Source organism: Dunckerocampus dactyliophorus, chromosome 3 (assembly GCF_027744805.1).
Source record: "Dunckerocampus dactyliophorus isolate RoL2022-P2 chromosome 3, RoL_Ddac_1.1, whole genome shotgun sequence".
Classification (NCBI taxonomy): Eukaryota; Metazoa; Chordata; class Actinopteri; order Syngnathiformes; family Syngnathidae; genus Dunckerocampus; species Dunckerocampus dactyliophorus.
The window spans coordinates 31167056-31180148 of record NC_072821.1 but is presented as its reverse complement, the minus strand read 5'-3'; the positions used below and the strand labels follow the sequence as shown (position 1 = coordinate 31180148).

The 13093-nt window shown below is 38.3% G+C and overlaps 1 protein-coding gene across 5 annotated transcripts in view; it reads left to right on the top strand.

Moving 5' to 3' along the window:
• LOC129179017 (aggrecan core protein-like) overlaps positions 1-9620 on the top strand; it is a 43576-nt gene extending 33956 nt beyond the window's left edge. For 4 of the 5 annotated variants that reach the window (XM_054771794.1, XM_054771797.1, XM_054771796.1 and 1 more), the window contains 5 exons: positions 591-749; positions 829-911; positions 2826-2970; positions 3667-3849; positions 3922-3982. In XM_054771794.1, the coding sequence (XP_054627769.1) occupies positions 591-749; positions 829-911; positions 2826-2970; positions 3667-3849; positions 3922-3977 (626 nt within the window). In that variant the 3' untranslated portion in view covers positions 3978-3982. Of the gene's footprint in view, positions 1-590; positions 750-828; positions 912-2825; positions 2971-3666; positions 3850-3921; positions 3983-7798 lie in introns of those variants that run through there. The other variant, XM_054771795.1, reaches the window with a different exon arrangement.
• The last annotated feature ends 3473 nt before the right edge of the window (positions 9621-13093 follow it).

Genomic DNA, 13093 nt, shown 5'->3' with positions numbered 1-13093 from the left:
TTAGCATATCTACAATTTTCACTTTGTGGCCCTCGCTGAAAAATATTTGGGCACCCCTGCCCTGAGTTATGTTCCCCCCTAGGGATGTCTGATATTGGCATACAAATAAGATATCGGACCGTATCTGTATTGTGTGGCTCCAGCTATATAGTATCGCTGATTACTACGAAAAAGGTACCGCTGCACGCGCTTTCCAGCGACAGCTGCACATCGTGCCAAACAAGAAACAGAAAACCAAAATAAGAGCATAAAAGAGGAAATTACTTGAAAACTAAAGAAAACCAAAACTAAAGTCATGCGGAATAGAGTGGGAAATAAAGTGCTGGTTATGCAAGCGGATAATTGCTGATTACAGTATTTGTCTTACTTTGGTGTTTACAGTATTATGTGTGAAATGCATCCAGTGACATCAAAGTTAGAAGAAGCATGATGTGTTCATTAAACGACATTATTGTGGTCTGGACGATATCGGAGAGTCTAATGAACGGCCCTTCAATGGATGTGAAAATACTTGTGTTGACTTAGAATGTGATTTGTATTGAGTTATTTGACCAATGTCATGTTATCCTTCCATGGTTTTGCGGCTGCAGATGAGCAGCGGTGTGACGAGGGTTGGATTAAGTTTCAGGGAAATTGCTACCTGCACTTCACTGATAGGGAGACGTGGTCAGATGCGGAGCGACGCTGCCGGGACCTGAATGCACATCTGGTCAGCATTATAACACCGGAGGAGCAACACTTTGTCAACTGTAAGTGCCTACTTTTGTTGCGTAGAAGTACCATATACAGTAAAGGCAAGATCAGACTAAGCCACCCTTTTTTTTCCAGCAAATGCACAGGACTACCAGTGGATTGGGCTAAATGACAAGACAGTGGAAAATGACTTCCGCTGGACTGATGGCACGCCGCTGGTGAGTGTTAATAAAGTGTAATGACGAGTGATCAGCTCCGCTACACTCATTGACTTCATATCCTTTGAAAGTGTCCTCGTCACATTTTAATGGAATATTTAGATTTAATATTTATATTTTACATCTAGATTAAATATTTAGATTTAATATTGATACTTTTAACATTTACATTTACATTAAACATTTATTTTGAACATTTATATCTATGTTTACATTTAACATTTATATTCAGATGTAACAATTTTAAATCATAAATATTTACATTTTGCATTTAGAGTCAACATTTAATTTCTACCTCAAATGTGAAGAATAATGGTTAAATGTAAGAAAAGCAAGTTAAATGTGAGAAAAAAAAACAGCTTAAAAAAGTGTGATTTAATGTTTGCATTCGGCACCCCATAAAACGGAAGACGATTTAGAACCCATTACAACCCATTTCTGCTTGAAGGAAAATTAGGAGGCTATACCACAGACCAAGTGGAACACATAAAATACACGTTTGATGTTTTTTTTTAAATATTTTTTTTACTAAAATACTGCAAATTAATGCAATGGTGCAGCAATATACAGTGGTGTAAAAAAGTGTTTGCCCCCTTCCTGATTTCTTATTTTTTGGCATGTTTGTCACACTTAAGTGTTTCAGATCATCAAACAAATTGGAATATTAGTCAATGACAACACAACTGAACACAAAATGCAGTTTTAAATGACACTTTCATTATTATTAAGGGAGAAAAAAAATCCAAACCTACATGGCAAAAAGTGATTGCCCCCTAAATCTAATAACTGGTTGGGCCACCCTTAGCAGCAACAACTGCAATCAAGCATTTGCAATAACTTGCAATGAGTCTCTTACAGCGCTGTGCAGGAATTTTGGCTCACTCATCTTTGCAGAATTGTTGCAATTCAGCCACATTGGAGGGTTTTCCAGCATGAGGCGCCTTTTTAAGGTCATGCCACAGCATCTCAGTAGGATTCAGGTCAGGACTTTGACTAGGCCACTCCAAAGTCTTCATTTTGTTTTTCTTTAGCCATTCAGAGGTGGACTTGCTGGTGTGTTTTGGATCATTGTCTTGCTGCAGAACCCAAGTTGGTTTCAGCTTGAGGTCTCAAACAGATGGCCGGACATTCTCCTTCAGGATTTTTTCGTAGTCAGCAGAATTCATGGTTCCATTTATCACAGCAATTCTACAGCCCCAGACCATCACACTACCACCACCATGGTTTACTGTTGGTATAAACTTCTTTTTTGGAAATGTGTCATTACTTTTATGCCAGATGTAATGGGACACACACCTTCCTCAAAGTTCAACTTTTATCTCGTCAGACCACAGAGTACTTTCCCAAAGGTCTTGGGGATCATCAAGACGTTTTCTGGCAAAATTGAGACGAGCCTTAATGTTCTTTTTGTTCAGCAGTGGTTTTGGTCTTGGAACTCTGGCATGCAGGCCGTTTTTGCCCAGTGTCTTTCTTATGGTGGAGTCATGAACACTGACCTTAACTGAGGCTTGCAGTTCTTTGGATGTTGTTGTGGGATCTTTTGTGACGTCTTGGATGAGTTGTCGCTGTGTTTTCATTTGAAAACTGCATTTTGTGTTCAGTTGTGTTGTCACTGACTATTATTTCAATTTGTTTGATGATCTGAAAGTGTGACAAATGTGCAAAAAAATGAGAAATCAGGAAGGGGGCAGAGACTTTTTCACACCACTGTATGGGGCGTTCATGGTAAATGTAGTCTTTATTTGAAAGTGAATCAGCTTGACAGTTTTTTGTGCTCAGTGCCACAAATGTACTTTGAATTGAACAAATGACATATTAAGAAAGATGGATCTTATTGTTATCCCCTGGAAGAAAGATTTGTGCAAATAAGTACTGCGTTGTAGCTTGTCTTGAGTATTCTCTGTTTTTCCTCAGCAATATGAGAACTGGAAGCCAAACCAGCCAGATCATTACACTCACTCTGGAGAAGATTGTGTGGTGATGATCTGGCATGACAAGGGCCAGTGGAATGATGTACCTTGCAACTACCATCTACCATTCACCTGCAAGAAAGGCCCTGGTATGTCAGTTCAAGCCTCATGTCTCTTCCAACTACCGGGTTTTACGGCTTACAAGTCAAAACATCTGTCAGGAAGAAAAAAACCCCACAAGTACTGGACTTTAAATGGCATTTAGCAGTATTTATGATGGAGCTATCATCAAAGCAAGCTTTTTTTAGGAATGTCATACCACCGCTCCTAATAACATGAAATTGACAAGAGAATAAGATGAAGTCAGAAGGGAGGGGGCAATGTTTACACCAACAAGGGGACAAAATAAAGCTACAGAAGATGGAATTAATCATGTTTTAAGTATATGCATATAATAAACACTTACCTGTTTAATAAATGTCACAGTGTTCTGGAAGAAGATGCTTTTCATAAATGACATGACGCCTGGATGCATCTTGGTGTGTACAAATGTATCAAACAGCTGTATTTTAACACCAAAAGTACTTTTTTGTATTCACAAATGATTTAAAATAGAGTGAAAATCATGTGTGTGTATTGTGTGTGTGTATGTATGTATACACACCACACACACACACACACACACACACACACACACATCCATATATATGCATATATGTATGTACCTGACTATGGACTATATGTAAGTACCTGACTATGGACTATGAAAAAAAGTGTGACTTAAAGTCCGGAAAATACGATATATGATGCATCAATTATCCCAATAAGTAATCAATTTTTTCCAGCGTCTTGTGGGGCTCCACCGGAGGTAGAGAATGCTTACATGTTTGGCAACAGAAGAGAGGAATATCCTGTCAACGCAATCATCCGTTATCATTGCAAGCCAGGATTCAGACAGCGCTATCCACCAGTGGTCCGTTGTAAGGCAGATGGACAGTGGGAGGAACCCCGGGTGGAGTGCACGGAGAGTAAGTCACCTCACTGTCACGCTTTACCTGAAGGCGTTTGTCATAACAAGCTGTTCTGTCTCTCTGCTGCAGTGATGGCAAGACAAAAAATTCAAGGCAGGGGCAACAGCGGTCCTAACATTCATTAGGAAGAGATGACTATTTTTACAGAATATTTACAGCACACAGAAATCATTTTGTGGCACAATTTTAATATATTTGCAATATATATGATAATTTTATTGAATATATTTTCTATTATTTTCTAATAATATATTGTTGGTGACTTTATCACTGGTACATTTTATTTCTTTTAGAGGAAAAGACTCTCCCCTCCTTTGGGAAAGATTTGTCAATCAACAATGTTGCAATATGTGTTTTGGGTAAAACTGATGACAGTACTAGAAAGTTTTGTTGTGCTTCTTGAAGGAAAACAGCACTTTGTTTAATTTTTGCCCATCATCCACAATCCTTCTGTGAGACATGAACGCGTCTTTCTCTTTTCTGTGTGTTCGAAATATTGAAAAACTGCTGTAATGATTTCACCTTCTCCGCCTTTAAAGCCATCACTTAAAACACCTAAAATCTCTCCAACAACATTTTATGGTTTTATATACATGCTGTGACCATGTAGTAAACAGACACATTCATGATAACATGTAATGCTACATGTAATGCTATTTTGCCTATTTAGCATTGAGTTGCACTAATCATGGCAGACTTCGTGAGAGCCGCCACCATCACCAACTACTACTTTTTACTTTTACTCCCCCCAGGCAGAGAATAACGTTGCTGGGTGCGAGGTAGAGCCAGCTACAGTGAAACACTAATCCATTCTCCTAGCGTTAGCATGTAGCACTAGTGCTAATGTTTCACGGACAAAATAGGAGCATAATAAAACAGTCACTTACAATGTCCGCCGATTGATGGGATGGCTTGTGCTCCCCGTTGAGCTGGTAAATTCAACATAGTCCTCTGGTAAAAAATGCTGAGCATCTAGCAAAGCATTCATAGCGATGTCATCAGGTCTAAGTTGACGGCTTCAGTCTGTCCGGATGTTAGTTGGCAGGGTGTGGAATCTCAACGTTGACCAACTTTTCATCTTACTGCCACAACCTTCTACTATCAACGTGCGAGGCATGGTTTGTAACCTAGCATTAACTTTTCCAAACTCACAGGTGATGCAGCAACCCAGTAGATGATGTTACCTCTTGGTCGAGACCTGAGACGTTGTGAGTGAGGCGTTGTGTCACAATGCCAGAAAAGTAGTTCTTCGGTTTTAGCTCCTACAATAAGAATGTAGCAGTAGCTTGGTTAATACGCAGGTCACGTTGTGTAAATGGCTAATTATTGGCGTTTTTTTCAAGGGGTTTGTAGATGTAATATGTGCTTCTCATTACGTGCATTGTTAGCTGGCGCACAGAAACGGGAAAGACGTGTGTTCGTGTCTCACTTAAGGATTGTGATTTATGGGCAAAATTCCAAACAAGGTGCAGGTTTCCATTAAGAGAAAGCATAGAAAGACTGAAAATAATCCATCAGGTCAAAAACATGGCACACTCGATCACTCGGCAGCACATTCATGCACGTAATGAAGACAACTCCAAAGAAAAGTCAACTAATAAATGCGGTCGCTCCCAGTGGCGTTGGCTGGCAGTGGATAGAACCAGGGTAGCGGCGCCAACTCTCGCTGGCTGGCGAGGCTTGCCACTTTTGGCCATCATGCCAATGACAGTGCAGCGTGAGTCTCTGAGTACAGTTTCTGATGCAGCTTGTCAAGTAAAATGGAAAAATATTCGTTCTTTAGAATGCTTAAAAAGCTACTGTGAATGGGGATCGTCTTTTTTAAATGTCCTGCACAACCCTTCTGCAGTGCGCTCCCAGACAGAAATAAAAATCTATGCGTCTACAGTGGATGCCTGCACATTCGTGATTCAGCATTCGTTGCCCCGCAAATTCACAGATTTGTTCTCAAAAATGTATTATTTTTTTTATTTTTTTTCCCCGAAAATAGGCACTTTTTTTCCACAGGAAACACGTCTCATTCAACATAAGTCAGAAATAATTTAGGAAGATATGTACGAATTATATGCACCTCTGTTAGAAAGCCCACAATTTTGAAATGTTAATTATGTCTTTATGTTTCACCAATAACGCTTTTTTGTCAAGCATTGAAATTTTGCACCTAGTTTGGCGATCCTTAAAGTACCAGCTTCATCTTACATGATCATTCATTAATGGTGAATACATACATATTTTATACTTTAAATATACTTATGTGTATGAGGCATATTTAGGGCTGAAACCTGGATTGTGTCACGAGTGAACAATGGCAATTGAAGAGAGACGGGATGGCAGGGGTCTGGCACTTTTATTGCAAATGTTGATCCAAAATTGGAGGAGAAGGTCACCGTCAAGCGAGCAGAAGTGCGCCGTGTGTCAAAAATAGACATTTTAATGGACGTGTATCAATATACTGTACTCATGTTTCTTTGCCATTCGCCGGTGGTCCCGAAATGTGACTCCTGTGAAAAGTGGAGATCAACTACAATTCAGTGGAACCTCGGTTAGCGTGTTTTTTGGTTTACAACAAACATTTTGCCTCGGTTTGCGTACAATTGCGTTTGCAATTAGCATACAATATGGTGCGCATCTTGTCGTATTATTAATACAGTGTGTGAGTGCAACTGTGTTCTTAATGTATTTTTATCACACAGAAAAGCAGCCTTTTAGCTTGCTAATACATGGAACCAGGAATCACACGTCAGCTCCGTTGCCTGTGTATGATGTCATCAGCAGGTGACTCTGTAGTTCTTTGCTAACTAACACAGCTACGCCACAAGTCTCAAATATGGAAATGAATTGTAAAACTATAAAAACGTGTTTTGTTTGAACATTTTGGCTTTCTGGAACAAATTAATGATGCTAACCAAGGTTCCACTGTACAATTATTATAATTTTTTCCTGTTTTTCAAAGATATTTCACTATTTAGTTCATCATTTTATGTATGAATTTCACATAGAGCAGGGGTGTCCAAAGTGTGGCACGGGGGCCATTTGCGGGCCATGGCTGTTTTTTTATTGGCCCGTGGCAAATTCTTTAAAAAATAATTTAACAAAAAAACAGAAAAAATGGACAAATCCGCAGTAGTTTTACAAGAATAAAGTCAATATATTAAGAGAAAAAAACTTGCAAGTGAAGAAAAAGTTGTAATTTTACGGGAATAACAAGTAATATTATGAGGGAAAAATAGTAGCATAAAGTTGAAATATTAAAGAAACACGTAATTTTTTAAAAAGTCAGAATATCACGAAAAACATCAAATAAAATTGTAACATTTGGAAAATTAGGTTGAGGAAAAGGTTATAATATTATGAGAACAAAGTCAAAACATTATGGAAATAATGTTATAATTATGAGAAGTAAATTTAGAAAGTTGAACTGGTTAGAAAATTCTAAAAAAAACAGCAGAAATAGAATAAAACAGCTGTAATTTTACAAGAAAAGTCAAAATGTAAAAAAAAGTCGTCATTTTATGAGTATATACTTATATTATATAAAATAAATATTTTGAGGAAAAATAATGCCATTTTAGTAGCACAAACTTGAAATTTTAAAGAACTATGTTACTTTTAAATGTCGTAAGACTATGAGCAGTAAACAAAACAAAAAGGTTGGGGAAAAAATACAATACTGTGGGAATAAAAAGTCATAATTTTACAAGAACATTTCTGAAGATTATTTAAAAAGAAAGTTGAAATGTTAGGCGTGTTTAAAAAAAAACAGGAAAATGGGGAAAAAAGACATAAGTTGATAGTAATAATATGCTTTTTGACTTACATCACAAAGCTGAGATGCAGTTTTTTTTTTATATATATTGTTAGCCTATCTACATGTGTTGTTTTAAAAAATATCAAAATGGCCCTTGCATCCTTTCATTTTTCACTATGTGGCCCTCGCTGGAAAAAGTTTGGACACCCCTGACAGAGAGCGTCTCTGCTGCACTGAGCCGGTGATGATCATACGAGATGAAGTGAAAAAAGGTGAATGGATTCTGCAAATGCACAATTCACTGCTTATTTGGAGAGGATTGAGCGGTACTGTGGTTTATGAGGTCTTTGTGTTGGCTTGCCTGAGGCCTTTTTTATTTTGTTCATTCACTGTCACCTTCCACAAGGCTGTGCAGTGCATAGCGTCTACAGTGTATGTCACCAGTCTGCAATATTAACCTGTTTGACTGCTTTCATTTGTGCACTTTTTTCTGGTATTTAGGGGGGCTGTGCCCTCTCCACATCATGTCATTTATACTACATGTTAACGTATGATACATACAGTATCTCACGAAAGTTAGTACACCCCCTCACATTTCAGCAGCCATCTTCTGAAGGGACAACACTCTTGAAATGAAACTAGTCGGTGCACAGCTTGTATAGCAGCACATAGATTGATATGATACGGTTTATTTGGGCCCGAGCGCCAACGTGCGAAGGCCCTCTTGAAACTGCTATGTTTAGTATTATTTTTTATGATATATATTCTGTGACTTTTCTTGCGTTTTTGAGAGCCTTGAGAAAACTCAACAACATTTCCAAGCACGTCAGGTTCTGTGAAAAACTCGGTATTTCAGGGTCTTCAAACTGCCACCAGTTTCACAGATCATCACCAGGTTTGGTGGCCATGTCAATCATGACAGCATGCATAAAGTCCCAAGAACCCATGGTCCAAAAACAAACAGGAAGTCGGCCAATTTGCTTTCCGACGGCAATTTTGGGTGAAAAACAAGGGGTCGTGTTTAACAAACTAGTCCTCGGGACTTTGACCAAATGTGCCCAAATGAAAACCACGGATACTAGACAAACGGGCGACGTTCTAGTGAGAAGTTTCGGCTGTTCCATAAGATGTAGGTGGGGCATGGCAAAGAACTGTGATGATCAATCTGACAATTCACCACTAAACTACGTATAAACGTTATGACTTAGCTCCACAAGGTCATATCTTCATCCTAATTGGTACATATGATGAAGAGGACACCTTGAAGCTATGCATAGGTCACGTCCTAAATTTGTTTCAGTGAACTCTCGTGAACACCGAGTTGCGTGGGGGTGCGAGGGCCTTGTTCAACGCTGCTCGCAGCTTTAGATTTGTTTTTAAAAGGAACATCGCGTGGTTGCATCTGCGCAATTCAACATGCCCGAAAAGAAGTAGGAAGAAGCAGAGTTTATTTAATCCCACATGTCGACATTTTGTTTGCTTCCATTTTGCATTTAAATTTTCTTCGCTTCTCGTGTGAAAAGGAAGGAAAGTGTTAAGAAAATGAAGAAATACAAAGAAGGAAGAAATAAGATTCAAATTTAATGAAAAGTAAAAAACAGGACATCATTTGTTTTTATATTTAAACAAATGATCAAAAATAAATAAATATATTATCATCTTTGCACGGGCAAAAAATACCCAACATGAAAACAAAAATAATATTGTGCTTTTATTCTGAAGGGGATTTTGTTAATGCACCGGGGTCAACAAGTCAACACAAATGGCAGACAGGATGTGACGGCACCACAATACCACCACAATAACCCTAATAATATTCATGCAAAACTATACCCACATCTACAACCCGCAAGGCATGCTGGGTAACCTTAAAGTAGCTACCCTTCCTCACACGCTACACACGGGTCGCCACAGCCAAACCAGTTTTAGAGGACCGTTCATCTTTGCTGCGTTCCAAGCTGTACGCCGACTACTCTTAAGTTTCTTCACGATAGTATTGATCCTTGCCAAGATGTGAAGGGTGTACTCCCTTTTTATCGTTGTTTTTACTGTATTGATGTGTTGTTCCTGTATTGTGCATGTGTCTAATTAAAAATGAAAGCTGTTACACGCTCAAGTCACTCATGTCCTGCTTTTCTTAGTCATCAACAAGGACAAATGCTGTGCATGGTCAAGCAAGCCACAGTAGTGTGGAGGGTCACGGGTGAGCTGGAGCCTATCCCATCTGATTATGCATGAGAGGCAGTCAATGTCAAGCTAGCAGGAGGGTTTTTGTAAGGGGAGGACTGAGCCATGTGTCGAAAATAGACATTTTTATGGTTTTCTCAATTACTCACAGTTTTTCGGTCCTGTAGCGGAAGCCTGTGAATAGTGTATACTACTGTACACTCGTCCCTCGCCACATTTGTGCTTTGAATTTCGCGGCTTCATCCAATCACGGTTTTTCAAAAATATATAAATTAATAAAACATGCTGATTTGCGGTTGACTACGGCTTATTTTTAGTTAAAAAATACGCATATTTAAGCAAATTGTATGTATTTTTGGCCTAAACCACTGGTTCTCAATTATTTTCTTTCATGCCCCCACTGGAGGACAAAAATGTTTTCGTGCCCCCCTGATTTAAACTATTGAGAAACTGATAATGTCTACTGTATTTATGTATCTGTACCGTATAGACTGAACACAATGGAGAACAGTGAATCATGCAAGCGTATTTAAGAGTTAAATTGCATGGCGAGTACGACAAACTCATACATGGTGGCAGGTCTGCACTAATATTGAAAGTCCTCCCTGCCTCTCATGCCCCCCCCTGACATTTAACTGCGTGCCCCCCAGGGGAGCCTGCTCCACTATTTGAGGAGCACTGGCCTAAATTAAGGCTGAATGAACTAAAAGAGAAATGCAAAGGCATTCAGAAAAGGCATTGAAAGACACTTTGACACTAAAAAACTGCATTTTGTGTTCAGTTGTGTTGTCATTGACTAATATTTACATTTCTTTGATGATCTGAAACATTTAAGTGTGACAAACATGCAAAAAAAATAAGAAATCTGGAAGGGGGCAAACACTTTTTCACACCACTGTATAAGGCATTCAGAAGACGCATTCAAAGACGTTGTGATGATATGTAGTATTCTATACTGGTCACTAGGTGTCAGTAATGTTACATTGATAACACAATGCCCAGTAAGACCTGTACAGAAACCGGAACAACAACAAGGAACTTTCCCAATGCTAAAATGTGTAAGTCTATAGTATGTCTTGTTTTCTGTTGTTATGTCTACTGTATTGAGTCATATGAGTGTAAAGGTGACTATAGGGGTGTTATTTCATGACTAGCAGGCTCTAAAAATTAAAAAAAAAAAAAAAACATATTTAAAAATGTTGTAATCAGTTTTCCTATGCTCTAACTACAAAAATACTCAATAAATAAGGACTCCTACTTTGTGGAAATTCACTTATCACGGTCGGGTCTGGAACCAGTGAAGCATGATAAACAAGGGATTGCTTTATAACAATGGGTGGCATTACAGAATTGGGGTCTGGAAGTCTTCCACTCGAGGTGGCGTTCATATATAAAATAAACTCACTTATTTGGCCATATAATGCACACACAAAAATGAACAACGCTGTGTTTGTCTCCTTTCTTCGTGTTGGAACAAGATCAATTAAGCGTTCATGTGATGATGTGTTCAAGCGCACTGGTAACTGAGTGTTAGGCCATAGGCTTTCAGACATCAACCAATCAGAGGACAGAAAAATGCTGACACCAATGTAGGCCAGCTAGCTGGCCCTGTGAGGCAAATCTGAAATCTGATTGGTTCATGAAACAGCCCTGTTGCTAATAGTGTGTATGTGACCTGGGCCAGCACTCCTGATTCTGAAGGCCCGGGGGAAAGATTACATGCACATGGCAACACATAGAAGCTCAAATCTGATTGGACCAAAAAAAAACAACCAAACTGGAAGCAGTGCAACTGAGAGACACACTGCAAAATGAAGATAATCGGCTGTTAAATACATTTTTACAATTCCATGGAAATATAAAACGAGACAGGAAATAAGCACAATAAAAGCATGACGAAGCCCATAGACCAACATGCATGTTGATGTTTATGTTGTGAAAATGCATACACATGTACAAGTAAAGGCTAAATACTGCTATAATAGGTTGGTTGTTACTTTTTGTATAAGATATGCTCTTCATCCATGGGATATTAGTGCCCATGGAAAGATACTTTACCAGAAAAAAATCCCACTGGTCAACCTGAAGAGATTTTTCCATTACACAAGATGAGCCACCTCTCAGTTATATTCCACGTACAAACTAAAAATACACCTTTCACATTTTGTCTGACTTTCAGTGAGCTCTGCATTTTCACTTAAACGGAATACTGACTCAGAGAAATAGTAAAACCATGTTGAATTTGTATTTACCCGAAAAGGTTTGCTTGCCCATGACATCAGTTTTGCCTCGTAACTCAATGGAATCCTTTCAAGCATCCTTTCCACCCCCGCCCTCCACAAAGACCCGCTCACTGTCTGCACCGAGCCGCCACGGAATCCGTCTCTGGTGTCCGTAATGAGTAAAAACAAGACATTTTCATCTGAAATACTGACAAACATGGTTATTTTTTCATTCACAAACACTCTTTCAGCATTCAATAAATTGTATTAAGTCAAAGGCTCTGTGGGTCTACAATTTGGAATTCAATGAAAATCCAAAACAACCATTCAACAACTTCAGCATATCTCCTGAGACTTCAGTTTATTGAGCATCACAAGCAGGAGTGGACATTTTTAGCCCACAGCTTGTTTTTATTGTGTCAAAATGAAATGTCTTCATAATGAATGGGATATATTATTAGATATTACACTAATTTGTTATGTCACTTATAACATAAAGCGAAAATATTGATGTTTTGTTCAGGTGGCTTAGCATATAGTGCAGGGGTGTCCAGACTTTTTCCAGCGGGGGCCACATACTGAACAATGAAAGGATGCAAGGGCCACTTTGATATTTTGTAAAGCAACACATGTAGTTATGCTAAGAAGTTATATACAGCTGTATACAGTATTTCGAGAAAAAAAAAGCTTTGTGGCACAGGTGAAAAAGCATGGTATTAATATCAACTGCCGTTTTTGCTTTTTTCCCCCATTTTTGCTGGTTTTTTTTCTCCAAAATATTTTTACTTTCTTTTTGTAAATTTTCTTCTCGTAATATGACTTAATCCCATAATATTTTGACTTTATTCCCATAATAGTATAACTTTTTCCCCAACCTAATTTTCCCAAAATTACAACTTTATTTAGTTTAGTTTGTTTCTCAAAATATTACGATTTAAAAAAAAATAACGTCTTTCTTTTTTAATTATTTCAACTTTATGCCACTAAAATGGCTTTATTTTTTCTCATAATATTACGATGTTATTCTCGTAAAATTTACAACTTTTTTCTTTTAATATTTTGACTTTATTCTTGTACAATTACT